This window comes from Mirounga angustirostris, unplaced genomic scaffold (genome assembly GCF_029215605.1).
Source record: "Mirounga angustirostris isolate CCGP_5_RB_7025 unplaced genomic scaffold, mMirAng1.0.hap1 SCAF_16, whole genome shotgun sequence".
Taxonomy (NCBI): Eukaryota; Metazoa; Chordata; class Mammalia; order Carnivora; family Phocidae; genus Mirounga; species Mirounga angustirostris.
This window is the reverse complement of record NW_026991724.1, coordinates 55,000,161-55,016,496: the sequence shown is the minus strand read 5'-3', so window position 1 is coordinate 55,016,496 and position 16,336 is coordinate 55,000,161. Positions and strand designations below refer to the sequence as shown.

At 47.8% G+C, this 16,336-nt stretch overlaps 1 protein-coding gene and 1 pseudogene across 4 annotated transcripts in view; one reads left to right on the top strand and one right to left on the bottom strand.

The window, feature by feature from the left end:
* The window catches only part of LOC123856093 (serine/threonine-protein phosphatase 2A 65 kDa regulatory subunit A alpha isoform), a 48,828-nt gene extending 40,494 nt beyond the window's left edge, over positions 1-8,334 (bottom strand). For 3 of the 4 annotated variants that reach the window (XR_010408296.1, XR_010408297.1, XM_064581780.1), the window contains exon 1: positions 8,163-8,334. Coding sequence is in view for 2 of the 4 variants with exons in the window: in XM_064581780.1 (XP_064437850.1) it covers positions 8,163-8,240 (78 nt within the window). In the remaining 2 variants the exon portion in view is untranslated. The remainder of the gene's footprint in view (positions 1-8,162) is intronic. The other variant, XM_045892219.3, reaches the window with a different exon arrangement.
* Positions 8,335-14,440: 6,106 nt separating this feature from the next.
* Positions 14,441-15,469, top strand: LOC123856142 (prothymosin alpha-like; annotated as a pseudogene).
* Positions 15,470-16,336: the final 867 nt, after the last annotated feature.

Below are 16,336 nucleotides of genomic sequence, written 5' to 3'. Positions count from 1 at the left end.
TCACCCTGTGCCCCAAGAACCTAGGACACCACCTGGCACAGAGTTAGAGCCTAATAAATACCTGGGGGATTAATTTTTTTTTTAAATAAAGGAACTACAGAGGTGAATACAGCAGAGATAAAAAGTTTCTAGAGGAATATGCTCCAAATTGTTACTGTTTGGAACAGGTGGGGGCTGTCAACGGGGTGGTGGGGTCTGTAATGTAAGGCATGTGCTTTAGCAAGGAGCCTCGGCTGGCCGGGGGAAATGCTCAGTGAGTGACACAAGTCTCTCTACCTCCTATAAAGTCCTGAAGTCTATATATCTTTCTTCCTTATTCCACAAAGGATCATGTTTTTAAATGAACATAATGTATGTGGGTGTGAAAAACTAAGCACCCAGCTGGTCATCATTTAGCATTGCTGAAGAGTGAAAATGGGCATCACAACCTGTATTTCTACATGATTTTTTTTTTTTTTTTTTTAAATAACAAATGAGCACGTAACTCTGGCTTTACCCACTAGCTAAGGGTCCCGGGCAAGTCTGGGCACCTCGGAGCTTCCGTTTCCTCTCTGTAAAATGGGAATTACAACAGTGCTGAATTCACGGGATTGCTGGACTGATCAAATAGGGAGAACCTAGAGACAGAGCCTGGCAGGTTGCAAGCACCTCACTGTTAGCTGTTATTCTTTACCACTGTCTCTTATGTATTTGACATTTCAGGGGCAGGAGTGAACGGTAATCGCTCCACCCTCAGAAGCTGCAGCACTGGCGGGAATACTTCACGCAGCAGTTTGCCTGGCATGATAATCATTTATGGACGTGCCCGTTTCCCTCGTTTGGAAGGTGACTTGTCTCTGGGACAAGGGTCAGGACTGTCATCAATGGTGATTCCTGAACCTAGTACAGGGCTGGGCATGCTAAAAAAGCATAAAAAGAAACAATTTCAGTTTTTAAAAACTCAACTACAATTTAGAGTCCTTAATATGTGCCAGGTACAGGGGCGCCTGGGTGGCTCAGTTGGTTGGGCGACTGCCTTCGACTCAGGTCATGATCCTGGAGACCCGGGATCGAGTCCCACATCGGGCTCCCTGCTCGGCATGGAGTCTGCTTCTCCCTCTGACCCTCCCCCCTCTCATGCTCTCTCTCTCAAATAAATAAATAAAATCTTAAAAAAAAAAAAAATATGTGCCAGGTACACAGCTAGGTACTCTATACACATGTTCTCTCTTTTCGCGCAAGAGACAGACATCAGCCCCACACTCATCCTACAGCCAGGCAAGCAAGGCAGAGAGGAGAATGCAGGCCACCCAGTGAACTGGGACGGAACCTGCAACCTGAACCCAGTTCTGCACTGCCTTCCTACACAACTCCTCTCTTCCAGTTTAAACTTTCAGAGAGCAACCTTAGTTCTAAGTTCTGCTTCACCAGTTCCCCATGCATCCCATTAAAAGAAGTCGGAGCTTTAACTCCACGTTCCTGAGACATGGACATGGGGCAAGCTGCTGCAAGGTCTCAGACAGTAGCCAGTGACTGCAGGGTCTTTACACAGTCCGTCTCACTAACCCACACCACCCAGCCTCTGAGTCTTCCACCCTTTTTTCATTTAACAAGAAAACCAAGGCCAGAAGGGTTGAATAATTTGGAAAGTGGCCAGACCAGGATTCAAAATCCCAGTCTGCTTCCACCCATGGCACTGTCTCCCTGTGTTACTTCCAGGCCTAGACTTTGCACAGGGGGCTCAGTTGGTGGTAAGGAGTGAATGCTGCCCTGAAACCCAGTGTCCTTGGCTATTTCCTAGTGTCATTACTTACTAGGCTGTGGGAAACTGAGTATCCTTATTGATTAAATGCCAAGATTACAAATTCACAAACTGTTTTAAACAAGCCAAATGTAAAGGAGACTTCTGAAGCAATCGGGGAAATCTGATTATGAACTGAGGTTTAAATGATACTGAGGAATCACAGTTAGAACTGCTTGGCATGATGCAGATGATTGCACCATGGCTATAAAAACATCCGGTTTTAGCCATGCCTAACAAAGCACGTGGAGAAAATGTCTGAAGCCTGGAACTGACTTTTAAAATACTTAAAAACAGGGCGCCTGGGTGGCTCAGTTGGTTAAGCGACTGCCTTCGGCTCAGGTCATGATCCCGGGGTCCTGGGATCAAGCCCCACATCGGGCTCCCTGCTCGGTGGGAAGCCTGCTTCTCCCTCTCCCACCCCCCCTGCTTGTGTTCCCTCTCTCACTGTGTCTCTCTCTTTCAGATAAATAAATAAATAAAAAAAATCTTAAAATACTTAAAAACAAACCCCCAAAAAACCTGAGGGAGGGTGAGGACGGGTGAAAATGTGTGGCAATTTCTGACATCGGATATTTAACTACTAAAAAAACTTTTAAAGGAAAGTGAATTAGCACCTATCTCAGATGTCTTCTGTGAGGACTTAGCACAAAGTACTCACCATGCTACTGGGCACATGGCAGGGTTTCTAATTGAGCTGGATCACCCTTGTGGTGGGGGCCGTCCTGTGTATCGTAAGACGCTGGGCAGCATCACCGGCCCCTCCCCGCGGGATCCCAGATGCACTCCCCCCACCAGCCCTGACACAGCCGAAAATATCTCCGGACATTTGTCTCCTGGGGAAACGAAGCCAGCCCAAGTTGAGAACCACTGCTTAGAGTAATCATGAAAAGAATAGTCTTTAAAGACTCCTGGGTGGCGCAGCAGGTTGGGTGTCCAATTACTGATTTCAGCTCAGGTCATGATCTCCAGGTCCTGGGATCAAGCCCCACATCAGGCTCCACGCTCAGCAGGGAGTCTGCTTCTCCCTCTCCCTGCTCTCGCTCATGCATGCGTGCTCTCTCTTAAATAAACAGAACAGTCTTTAAAAATACCCAAGCACCTGACCTTGACAAAGCCCCCATTATCTTATCACCACCATGACTACAACGGGCCAACACTTACTAAATACTTATAACACGTCAGGCACTGACTTTTCTAAGCATTTTCCATGTACCACACTATTTAATCCTCACAACCCCCTTACAAACTCCTAAATTACAAAATCCCATTTTACAGATGAGAAAACACAGAGAAGGTCTAACACAGAGATCTAGCCTCTCAACCAGTGGACCACACTGTAAGCAACATGGGGCCCCAAACACCTACGGATACTGCAGTCCAGCCTCTGCCTCCTACTGACTGGGGAGGCCTTAGCTAAGGGACGCGATCTCTTTGCACATCATTTTCCCAAGTATAAAACAATAAGCTACCACAACAACTGAACAACGTCGTCACTTACTGAATGCTTACTTCTAGGCAGCCACTTAATTTGCCGATTCCACTGCATCTTCACAACCTCCACAGCAGATGCTGCTTCCTCATCATTAGTCCCGCTCTACAGTTGAGGAATCCCGGCCCAATGAAGAAAAGGAATTGGTCCAAGCACACACAGGGAACAAACTGGCAGAGCTGGGATTCAAAGCTCAGTCACCCCTGACTCCCCCTTCACCACCCAACACATTACATCCTATCCACCAGCAAACCCCAACAGCCCTCCTCTCAACATACCCAGAATCTAACCTCTTCTCACTACATCCATGCCAACACCAGTCCTGGGTGCTCTGAAAGGACACCCCAATAGGTCTATCTGCTCCTGCCCGGCCCCTACTCAACAGCCGGGAGGATCCTTTAGAATTAAGTCAGAACACGTCATTCTTCCACGCAAATCCTTGCAACAGCTCCTGAAACTCAGAGAAGCCCTCGCTCTGGTCCACGGGCCTTCACTTATCTCATTCTGGACTAGTCCTCACCTCTCACCACTTTGCCATTCTTTCTGCTTTAGCCACGCTGGCCTGCTTGCTCTTCTCTAACACAATGAGCATGCTCCCACCTCAGGGTCTTTGTACCAACTGTTTGGACTGCCCCCCCCATTCATTCTCCCTCATTTCTTCAAGTCCTTGCTCACTATCACTTCCTCAGAGATCCTCACTTCCTCCACTATCACCTTCCCTCACTACCCTATCTAAAAAGCAGCCCTGGGGGGCGCCTGGGGGTCTCAGCTGGTTAAGCAGCTGACTTTCCCTCAGGTCATGATCTACAAGTCCTGGGATTGAGCCCCACATCGGGCTCAGTGGGGAGTCTGCTTCTCCCTCTCCCTCAAATAAATAAAACCTTTAAAAATAAATAAATAAAATTAAACAAACAAACAAAAAACCAGCAGCCCTGGGCTTGCTCTAGACCCTGATGCCTGCCTTATTCTTTTTTTTTTTTTTAAAGATTTTATTTATTTATTTGAGAGAGAGAATGAGAGAGAGAGAACACATGAGAGGGGATAGGGTCAGAGGATGAAGCAGACTCCCTGCCAAGCAGGGAGCCCGATGCGGGACTCGATCCAGGGACTCCAGGATCATGACCTGAGCCGAAGGCAGACGCCCAACCGACTGAGCCACCCAGGCGCCCGCCTGCCTTATTCTTCTAGTAAGCAATTACTGCCACTGACATCACACTCCTGATCCACTGCCTGCCTCCTCTACTAGACCGTAAGCTCCATGAAGGCAGCAGCTTTGCTGTTTTACTCCCTGCCATATTCTAGCATTTAAAACAGTCTGGTGCATAGGAGGTGCTGAACATGTATTTGCTGAGCAAATCAATCAAGACTAGAGGATTCCAAAACCCATGTTCTTCCTAGTATCCTAGACTGTCTCATTAAAGGCCAATTAAAATACCTGGCATATGGATATGGTCAGCAAGTCTCTGTCCACCCGAAATTCTCTTCTCTCCTCAGGTCTTACACTTCCTTTGGGAACCTTTCCTGGGTCCTCCACTTCTCAGCTGCATGAATTTGGCCAAGTTACATACTATGCTGTGCTTCATTTCCTCATCAGGAAAACGTAGGTATGCACAGGACCTACTTCAGAGGGTGGCTGAGAATTCAGGAAGCTCGTAAATGTACTGCCCTTTGTAGCAGTTAGCTTAGAGCAAGCACCCAAGAGATACCAGCTGTTATTTTTATTCAACCCTTTCTGAGCTCCTCAATTCTGAGGCCTGTACTGAGCCACTGAATCCTAAGAGATGAATCAGAGCCAAGCCCTGTCCTCAGAAAGCCCACACACATGGGCACAGATGCAATCTCTGAGATTTGGTCTCTGATTCTTGGGAAAATGTTCAAACTCCTTTTAAACACAGATCTGTATGTACCTGCATGAAAAGATACGGAAGAAATACTAAGTGAAAAGTGCAAGTTGTAGAACAAAATATTTAGTGTTTAAAAAAATAAAAACCCAATAGAAAAAAAATGCAGACAAAAAAAAAAAGAAAGAAAATGCAGACAATAAACGCAAGCCATACATGTAAGTTTATATTTTCTGGTAACATTTTAAAAAAGTAATACGCATACAAAATTAATCTTAATGTATTTTATTCAACCCCAAATTTTTATCATTTCAACGGGTAATCAAGATGAAAAGCTTCACTGAGATGTTTAACACTCTCCATAGCACGTCTTTGAAATCTGGTATGTATGTTATTTACAAGTACATCTCAACTCAATCTAGCCACATCTCATGTGTTCAACAGCCACAAAGTGGCCACCACACTGAACAGCACATGTCTACCAAGGTTTGTAAGGACCTGATAACATGGGCCACTTTGGGGGCAGGGAGGTGGGCAGGGTGGGGAAGAGAGGATGGGATTTAATACAGAGGTGGCTTAAGTCAAAGGCTGGCATTCTCTTTACTGTAAAGAACTAGGTAGGAAATATTATAGGCTTTAAGGGGCCAAACGGTCTCTGTTGCAACTACTCAATTCTACCCTGCCGTTGTGTCACAAAAGCAGCCCTGGATAGTATGTAAATGAAAGGGTCTGTGTTTTCAAATAATAATTTATTTAAAAATAAAAACGCAAAGGGCCACCCCTGGCCATTTGCCAATCCCTGTGATGAGGGAAAGAAGCAGGAAAATGTTCACCTTTAGCCCAGAAGGCTGACGTATAGCCTGCATAGTTTCAGTAAGGAGCAAATAGGAGCTGTTTGCTACGTTCTTAAAGGGTCTCATGACTGCCTATACATCTCACCAAGAGTTAATACCAAGCTAAATGATAAGCACCAGAGAAACCTTGTGAAAGTAGTTTTACGAGTAGAAATCCAAAGAAAACATTTATGATCTAATACTCCCTGCACGTCCCCTGCCCCTTGAGCACTAAGCATATAACCACTGGCTTCATACAGCAGAAGTACAGCTCCTTCTACCCCCATGCTACTAAATAAACTTGTCAAGTTGCACTGTAAAACATCTCAAGAACTCCTTCTTGAATCGTGCTCAATGATCTGGCAACACCTGGTTTAAGTGACTGCTCACAAGATCCTTCTGAGTCATAGCCCCTTTCATTTTCATCTCCCAACACCAACGACTCATTCTCTTGGCTCCAGTCACACTGGCTTCCTGCAGTTCACAGAACATGCATTGCATATTGCTGCCTCAGGACCTTTGCACTCGCTTCCTTTACCTGGAATGCTATTCCCCAGATATCTATGAGGGCCTGCTCCTCAGGTTCACATCTCTGCTCAAATGTCCCCTTCGCAATAAGGCCTTCCCTAGCCATTCTATCTAAACTTGTAACACTTTCCTGTCCTCCACATCCCTGCTTCATTTTTCTCCAAAGCACTTATCGCCATCTTACATAGTGTACATTTTAACTTAATTGTCTCATCGTCAGTTTCCCCGCACTGCGACATAAAGCTCCATGAGGCCACTAGTTTTGGTTCCCTGTTGTATACCTGTGCCTAAAATAATGCCCTACTCAGAGCTGAGGCCCAATACTGATTCACCATCACAATACCCTGTTGTTGTCTTCCCACATCTCGCACCTGTTCATAATGTATTCAGCTGTTTCACAGCTGGTGCCTCCTGAATACCAACTGGTGTCACCATTACGTCCTCAGGGCCCTAACTGATAGGTGGCAAGTGTTTACTGAACAAACGAATTCACACAAGAGCCCTATGAACTAGATAATTACCTCCATTTGAGAGAAGAGGAAAGCCAAGGACTAAGGAGATTACCCAACTTGCCCATGTCAATTAGGAAGAAGTAGAAGCGCCAGGAGTCTGTCTGACTCCACAACCAGTGATGTACCTCGAACTTCAGAGGCTGCGCCCAGTGACGTCCGCTCAATTTCATAAACAAAAATTGAGGCCCCTATAAGTGGAATGGGAGCTCTTCAATCACTCCTCCCAATAACTGCCGCTAACATTTACTGGGCCTTTATATAACAACGAGGCACCGTTCTATTTTACTCGTAGTCTTAACTCATCTAGTCCATCACAACCACCCAGGGAGGCCTAAACTATTATTAGCCCACATTTCAGGGAAAACGGGCCCAGAGCCGCGAAGTAATTTGCACAAGGTCACACGGCGGGTGGGAGGTGGAGCTGGGATGGACAAACCCTGGAGTCCTTAGCCTTCTCAACCATTCGCCAGCGCGGCTCAGCCGGGCCCCCGTCCCGCTCCCCAGAAACGTGTTAGCCTGTTGAGTAAACCGCCCACCCGCGGCTCGGCAGGATCCCAGAAGGGGGGAGAATTTCTACCTAAATCCGCGTTTCGATTTGGCTAGTTGCCCCCTTGGGAACGGAGTGATTTCGCCGCCCCTCCCCTTCGGGAATCTACACGGAAACCGAAGAGGAAGGGAGAGCAGGAACTGGGGAAGGGAGCTGTCATCTCTCGGTCCTCATTTAGGAAGTTCACCCCACAGTGCGGGGGCCCAGCCGCCGGAGCAGAGTAAGGAGAAAACCTGCCCGGGCCCCTCCCCCACTCGGAGCAAGCCGCGTGCCCCCGTCCCCAAGGGGCCATTCAGCGGCAGCCGCCAATCACCGAGCCCTTCCCCCTGCCCCACCCAGTGGCCCGACCCCTTCCCCGGTCGCGGCTTCCGTGGACCCGGGCCGCCGCGCGCACCTTGGCAGGCCCGGGACCCCTCCAGGGTGGCCTGCCTCCCGCCCTCCGGTGGGCTAATACCCAATCCCGTGCGCCGCCTCATCCAGCCTGGGGTCCTGGAGACGTGAGAGCTGGGCGCTGATTGGCCGCCGCCCCCTTCCGCCACTCCCAGCGAACACTGAGCCTTCTCCGCGAGGGCCGTCCGCGCCCCCATTACCCCTTCCCGTATTCCCCAAGACCCCCGGGGCCTCCGGACCTGAACATCCTCGTTGCGAAGCTCGTCTATCAACACCGCGATGGGGTACAGCGAGTCGTCGCCGTCGGCGGCCGCCATCTTGGCTCCGTCCCGTCCCTGTCAGGCTGCGGCCGGCGCCGTGCTGAAAAAGGGGCAGGGAGGGGTAGGGCTGGAAAGAGGGCGAAAGACGAGCGTGGGGGCGCCCGAGCCACTTTACAGGGGCTGCCCCACGGTCATTGGCCGCGCTACGCCGGGCCAAACCCGCATTTCGTTGGTCCAGACAAGCGAGGCCCCGCCCACTGCCCATTTGCCATTGGTCGAAGGCATTGCGGTCAGGCTGCCTCAGTACTTCGGAGAGGGGAAGGAAACGGAAGTACGCGGTATCTTAGAGACCAAGATTGTACCCGCCTACGTCGCCGCTGACAACGAGCGAGACGAGCAGTTGTTCCTAGCCAATAAACGGAGGGATTCAAAGGAGGCAAAACCTGCCCTCTGGCGAGTCCGGCACAAAGCTTCTGCGCATGCGTTGCTAGGATTGCATGACGTCATGTGGGGGGGGTACCCAGACAGCCTGCAAGTTTTGGCTCCTGCTCGTGTCCTGGTGGCTGGTGGGCTTTTAGCGGCAACTTTGTGAGGGAGGAGACGGGAGTGAGCCTTGGTTTTTGCCTTATTATGCGGAGGCCCAAAGAAGGGTGGTGACTTGCCTTACTCTGGATGAAACTCAAAACCCTCGGGCTGATATTCAAGGCCCTTGTGGGTCTGGTTCCTAAACCGGGTTTAGGCACATCTTCCACTCCCGGTTTTACACGTCAGCGGTCCTGGAAAATTCGTGCCCTCTCACGACATCATGCTTTTTCACGTCAAACAGCATTTATCCAAACCATCCCTTTACTTGGAGAGCAGTTCCTATTTAATGCTCAGATCTCTGCATAAATGTCTCCCCTTCACTGCTTCTCTTCAGCCTTGGTCCTCCAGCCCCCAGAACCACCTACAACCACCACCATCACAACCCCGCGTGTCCGTCTGTCTCTGTCTCCGAAAATCCATCCCTAGGGCTGGCACTGTGACCATGCGTCGGAGTCGGTCTCCTCACACAGTGGGAGCACTGTTGCCTCTGACTAATCTCTGTTCCAAGCCTCACTCATCAAAGTCCCCCACCCACCTCTGAGGACCACCTTAACAGAGGGAGTTGGGGATGGGGAAGGGAAGGCCTGGGATGATTCTTCCCCCTTCGTTGCACCTCTTGAAGGGCAAGGCTGAGCTAGGACTCCTGGACACATCTGAACAACCCAAGTTTCTTTTCCAAACACCCCTCACCACTCCACTTAGGAAACTGCTGCTTCCTGTAAAAAGGGAACGGTGGGGGTGTTGTATATTTCAATCCTTGACCTCCATGTGCCCAAGATCTCCCCACCACCCTACCAGCTCACTGAGACTATGGGTATTCATAGCTAAGGGTGCATTTTAAGTGTCATACGATTTTATTTCTCAAATATACCTCAATAATGCTGGGGGGGGGTGTCACAAGTGTGCCATGCAGAGATACCTCTTGCGTCAGAAACAGGCTCAATCAGCAGCTTGATTCTGGTCAGTCTCTGTGAAGAACAGACCCTTACCATAGGCATCTAAATGAGTGACCCAGACAAGTATTTCAGCACTGCAATTGGTTTCCACAGTACATAGCCCAACAAGGCAGTGAGTGGATGGAGGGGGTCCTTAATCTGCAGGTCCATAGTTTTCCAAATAACATACTGAACAGCTGGACCCTTGGCAGCAGCCCAGGTTTCTGAGATGTGACAATGAAGGAAGGACCTGCCTCTGATTTCGGTTCTGCAGAGGTGGCATGAGACTAACCAGACCCAGTGGCCCAGGGGACACCTAAACCATCAGTGATCAGGGCCATGCATGAGGGTTCCTAGGACCAGTGGCTTTGGCTACAATGTGGAGCTTAAAATTTCCTGTGAAGGGATAGGTACCACTTATTCCTGTCAAGCTGAGATGCTGCTGGAAAGAATCAGCCTTCATTCTTGAATATGCACTTTCTATGGGACACGGGACTTTTGGGGCCCTTCCTACCCTGTTACAGTCGAGTCCGTGTTGACTCATTCCAAAACTGGAATATCAGGCCAGAGAGCTGATGTAGTTTTTGAATGTTGGTGAGGTCAGGAGCCGATGGCCAAGAAAAAATTCTTGAGACATCTTTGATGCAAAAAGGTGATTTTATTAAAGCGTGGGGACAGGACCCATGGGCAGAAAGTGCTGCTGCACCTGGACTGTGAGGGGTGGCTATTATATACTTGGGAGTTGGGGGAGGTAAAGAAAAGGGAGATTTTCAAAAGAAATTTCATACGCTAAAGAGGACCTACAAGATATTGGAGGACTTGCCATTGTCAAGTCAAGGTGGTTTTTCCCTCTAGCAAAGCATTAATATTAAGACACTTCCTTCTGGAAGTTAGGTTATTGGTAAGAATGCTTTTTTCTTGTAAATCTCTAAGACATTTGTAAACTGAGGGAGACTCACGTCTTGCAGGACTATAATCTCTATAATTAACCATTTGTTTTTCCTTCCCTTAGCTTTAGGACAGCAAGGGTTGTCCCAGTCAGGGTGAGGTGCAGGTAGAGAAGTGTTACTGGGACACAGGGCCTTTCATGTGCCACCAGCGGGGTAGGGTGAGTCTGAGATATGAATTTGGGTATAAGCTACCCAGCCTGTGGGATTCTCTTATACCACTCCACGCAGACTGAGGGAGGCCCCAAGGACCACATTAACTTAGCGTCTCTCTGTTACTATGGCAACTCCCAAAGGCCAGTGCCTGTAGGGTTCAATTTGCGGGGTGTCAGCTTGTGCTTTGTTCTCAGCTTGCCTTCTGGTCCCTCATCACACTCACAACACATCTAAGGGTCAGTTTTGAGGAGAGCTCCCTAATAAGCTCATCGCTCTTTTGTAAAAAACTTCATTTAGTTTGGGTTTTAATCACTGCTATTTTATTTTATTTTATTTTTTAAAGATTTTATTTATTTATTTGACAGAGAGAGACACGGTGAGAGAGGGAACACAAGCAGGGGAGGTGGGAGAGGGAGAAGCAGGCTTCCCGCCAAGCAGGGAGCCCGATGTGGGGCTCGATCCCAGGACCCTGGGATCATGACCTGAGCCGAAGGCAGACGCTTAACGACTGAGCCACCCAGGCGCCCCAATCACTGCTATTTTAAAAGGGCACGCCTGTTAGTTGTGTCAGGAGGTCCCAAATCCATACACCAAGTGGGGTTTCCAGGTGGAGGCTTCCTCCCTTTGCCAAAGGCTCCAAAGGACAGACTCATCCCTAACAGAGACTTGTGTCATCTCCCATATGCCAGGAGTCCAGTAGGGGCTGGACCCCCTTTTAAATGATGGGAAGCCAAAGAGACCAGGGTTTTCCTTCACTGTTGGAGGGAATGAGCACTGTGCACCTTGCCATAGAGTTCCAGTGAATTGTCACTGGGAAACAGGACTCTGAATTTGGTCAGGTTATATCAGCCACCCCTACTGGCAGAGAGGTGATAGCCCCTGAGACAGGGCAACTGAGACTCAGGCCTCTAACTTGCCAACGGACAGAATATCACGTACGTTCTGAGAACCTGGTATATCAGAGGTTGACCTAAATCCTTACTCCCCTCAATCACCCCCCACCCCACTGGTGGCAAATGAAAGGCCCTGTGTCCCAGTAACACTTCTCTACCTACACCTCACCCTGACTGGGAAACTCCCCTCTGGCACTTCTGGGATGGGAAGCACAAGCCTGTAGCACCACAATGCCTATTACATTGTGATGTAGAAACAACTGGTGTTGAACTTTTCCCAAAGGGTCCGGCTATGGCCTCTTTGTGTCCCCTCAAATTTCATACAGTGAGACCTAACTCCCAAGGCGATGACATTTGGATGTGGGGCCTTTGGGAAGTGATTGGGAGGCTCTGCCCCATGAATGGGATTGGGGCCCTTTACTAAGAGGCCTGAGAGCTCCCTCGCTCCTCCCACCTTGTGAAGATCCCAGAAGGCTGCAACCCACAGGAAGGGCCTCGCCGACCACACTGGCACCCTGATCTCAGATTTTCATCCTCCAAAACTGTGACATATGAACTTGGGTATAAGCTACCCAGCCTGTGGAATTCTCTTATATCACTCCATACAGACTGAGGGAGGCCCTAAGGACCACATTAACTTAGCTTCTCTCTCTGCTACTATGGCAACTCCCAAAGGCCAGTGCCTGTAGGGTTCAATGGCTATCCCATCCTCCCTGCCAAGACTGTCAAGAAAGGTAAAGGGTGTAAGATGTTACTCCATTTGCAAACCAGTAAGTTAGCCTGCTAGTTGCATGGATGCTGGGAGAAGACATGAGAGTCCAGGGACAGAGACAAAAGGCATAGTTATTCATGAACAACAGGCAGCAAGAGTTTCTGGTTCACATCTCTTCCCTGTGCTTCCACAAGCCTCATGGAGGCCATGCAAAGAGATCCAGGTGGATGCTGCACATACAGTAGGTTCGTGTCACAGCTGAAGAACACTAAGCTTCAGAAAAGCCAGTCTTTTCAAGTAAATCATAAATGCACCTGCCCAACATTTGCCTCTGTACATCGGTCTAGTACATTGGTCAGGTAGTTAATCTGCCCTTTCCCCCAAGAAAGACAGCATTGCCATCCTCAGAGGCTGTTACACAAAAACCTTTGCAAGCTAGTCCAGAACAGAAGCTGATACAATATATGAAAAAAAATTGAGAGGCTCAGGGAGAATTGTTCCCCAATAGGGTGAACCTTTCCCTTAAAAATTAGGTTATGACAGATTGAGTAAAAAGATCCATTGAAGATTTTTGATACCAAGACTGCCCTTGGTCATGTGCTGCTGTTGGACTGTGAAAGACTGAAGAAGTGGGAAGAAACACTGATTTACCAGGAGACTTCATGGGAAAGAGAGATCCAAGGGAGAGGTAAGTTAACCTGCGTGAGCAAGGAGAGGTGAGAGCAAATGACAAGAAGGAACTATATCATGGGGCGCCTGGGTGGCTCAGTTGGTTAAGCAACTGCCTTCGGCTCAGGTCATGATCCTGGAGTCCCGGGATCGAGTCCCGCATCGGGCTCCCTGCTCAGCGGGGGGTCTGCTTCTCCCTCTGACCCTCCCCCCTCTCATGTGCTCTCTCTCTCTCATTCTCTCTCTCAAAAAAAAAAAAAAAAGAAGGAACTATATCACATATTCTCAATGAAACTTGTTAGCTTATCAGAAGAAAATAGAATTCACTATCCACACATACAACAAATCAGTAATGAAATTGAAGCAGTGATCAAAAACCTCCCAAAAAACAAGAGTCTAGGGCCAGATGGCTTCCCGGGGGAATTCTACCAAACATTTAAAGAAGAAATCATACCTATTCTACTGAAGCTGTTTCAAAAAAAATAGAAATGGGAGGAAAACTTCCAAACTCATTCTGTGAGGCCAGCATTACCCTGATCCCACAACCAAAGACCCCATCAAAAAGGAGAATTACAGGGCGCCTGGGTGGCTCAGTTGGTTAAGCGACTGCCTTCGGCTCAGGTCATGATCCTGGAGTCCCGGGATCGAGTCCCGCATCGGGCTCCCTGCTCAGCGAGGAGCCTGCTCCTCCCTCTGACCCTCCCCCCCTCATGCTGTCTCTCTATCTCATTCTCTCTTAAATAAATAAATAAAATCTTTATTTAAAAAAAAAAAAGATGGGGCGCCTGGGTGGTTCAGTCGGTTAAGCGACTGCCTTGGGCCCGGGTCATGATCCTGGAGTCCCGGGATCGAGTCCCACATCGGGCTCCCTGCTCGGCGGGGGGTCTGCTTCTCCCTCTGACCCTCCCCCCTCTCATGTGCTCTCTCTCTCTCTCATTCTCTCTAATAAATAAAATCTTAAAAAAAAAAAAAAAAGGAGAATTACAGACCAATATCCCTGAAGAACATGGATGCCAAAATACTCAACAAGATACTAGCCAATAGGATTCAACAGTACATTAAAAGGACTATTCACCACCACCAGGTGGGGTTTATTACTGGGATGCAAGGGTGGTTCAACATTCGCAAATCAATCATCGTGATAGATAACATTAATAAGAGACAAGAACCATATGATCCTCTCAATTGCTGCAAAAAAAGCATTTGATAAAATACAGCATCCTTTCCTGATTAAAACTCTTCAAAGTACAGCCCCGCTGGCTGCTCTGAAAAGCCATCTTTGCATTGTTCCCTGTTGGGCTCCCAGTTCCACGAAGCAACCACCTCTGCCCCACCTCCTCCGCCACCGCGGACTCCGGCAGCTTTCTCGCCAGCGTCCTCGAACTCTTGCTTTTTTTAAATCCGCTGCATCGGGTCACCGGGGTACCCCATCATGTCAGATACATCCATGGACACCAGCTCTGAGATCACCACAAAGGACTTAAAGGAGAAGAAGGAAGTTGTGGAGGGCGCAGAGAATGGAAGAGATGCACCTGCTAATGGGAACGCTAATGAGGAAAATGGGGAGCAGGAGGCTGACAATGAGGTAGATGAAGAAGAGGAAAAGGGGGGTTGGAAGAGGAGGAGGAAGTAACGGTGAGGAAGAAGATGGAGATGAAGATGAGGAGGCCGAGGCAGCTACGGATAAACGGGCAGCTGAAGATGATGAAGATGACGATGTCGACACCAAGAAGCAGAAGACTAATGAGGATGACTAGACAGCAAAAAAAGGAAAAGTTAAACTTAACAAAAAAAGGCCACCGTGACCTCTTAACCCTCCACTTCCCGTCTCAGATCTAAACGTGGTCACCTTCGAGAGTCCCGCCCACCTGCCCAACGCGGGCAGCGCCACCCACAGATGACACACGCTCTCCACCACCCAACCAGAACACAAGGTGAGTTTGCAACAGGGGAGGAAAGAAGAACCAAAACTTCCAAGGCCCTGCTTTTGTTTCTTAAAAGTACTTTAAAGAGGAAAATTTGTTGGTACTTTTATTTACATTTTACATTTTTGTACATATTGTTAGGGGTCAGCCATTTTTTTAAAGATTTTATTTATTTATTTGACAGAGAGAGAGCGAGAGCAGGAACACAAACAGGGGGAGAGGGAGAAGCAGGCTTCCCACGGAGCAGGGAGCCCAATGCGGGGCTCGATCCTAGGACCCTGGGATCATGACCTGAGCCAAGGCAGACGCTTAATGACTGAGCCACCCAAACACCCCATGGGGTCAGCCATTTTTAATGACCTCAGATCACCAAACCAGTCTTGGGAGCGTTCTCTGTCTTACTTCTGACTTTACTTGTGCTGTGACCATGTTATTATAATCTCAAAGGAGAAAAAAAAAAACTTGTAAAAAAAAGCAAAAACAACAAAAAATCTTATTCTGAGCATTCCAGTAACTATTTTTGTGTATGTACTTAGCTGTACTATAAGTAGTTGGTTTGTATGAGATGGTTAAAAAGGCCAAAGATAAAAGGTTTCTTTTTTCCTTTTTTGTCTATGAAGTTGTTGTTTATTTATTTTTTTTTTGGCCTGTTTGATGTATGTGTGAAACAATGTTGTCCAACAATAAACCGGAATTTTATTTTGCTGAGTTGTTCTAACAAAAACGAAACAAAACAAAACAACTCTTCAAAGTACTGGGATAGAGGGAACATACCTCAATATCATAAAAGCCATTTACAAAAAGCCCAAAGAGAATATCATTCTCAATGGGGAAAAACTGAGTGCTTTTCCCCTAAGGTCAGGAACACAACAGGGATGCCCACTCTCACCACTGTTGTTCAACATAGCACTAGAAGTCCTAGCCTCAGCAATCAAACAACAAAAAGAAATAAAAGATATTCAATCAGCAAAAAAGAAGTCAAACTCTCTCTCTTCGAAGATGACATGATACTTTATCTGGAAAACCCAAAAGACTACACCCCAAAATTGCTAGAACTCATACAGCAATTCAGCAACATGGCAGGATACAAAATCAATGCACAGAAATCAGCTGCATTTCTATACACTAACAATGTGATGGAAGAAAGAGAAATAAGGGAATCAATTCCATTTACAATTGCATCAAAAACTGTAAGGTACCTAGGAATAAACCTAACCAAAGAGGTAAAGGATCTATACTCTAGAAAATACAGAACACTTATGAAAGAAATTGAGGAAGACACAAAGAGATGGAAAAAGATTCCATACTCATGGATTGGAAGAATAAACATT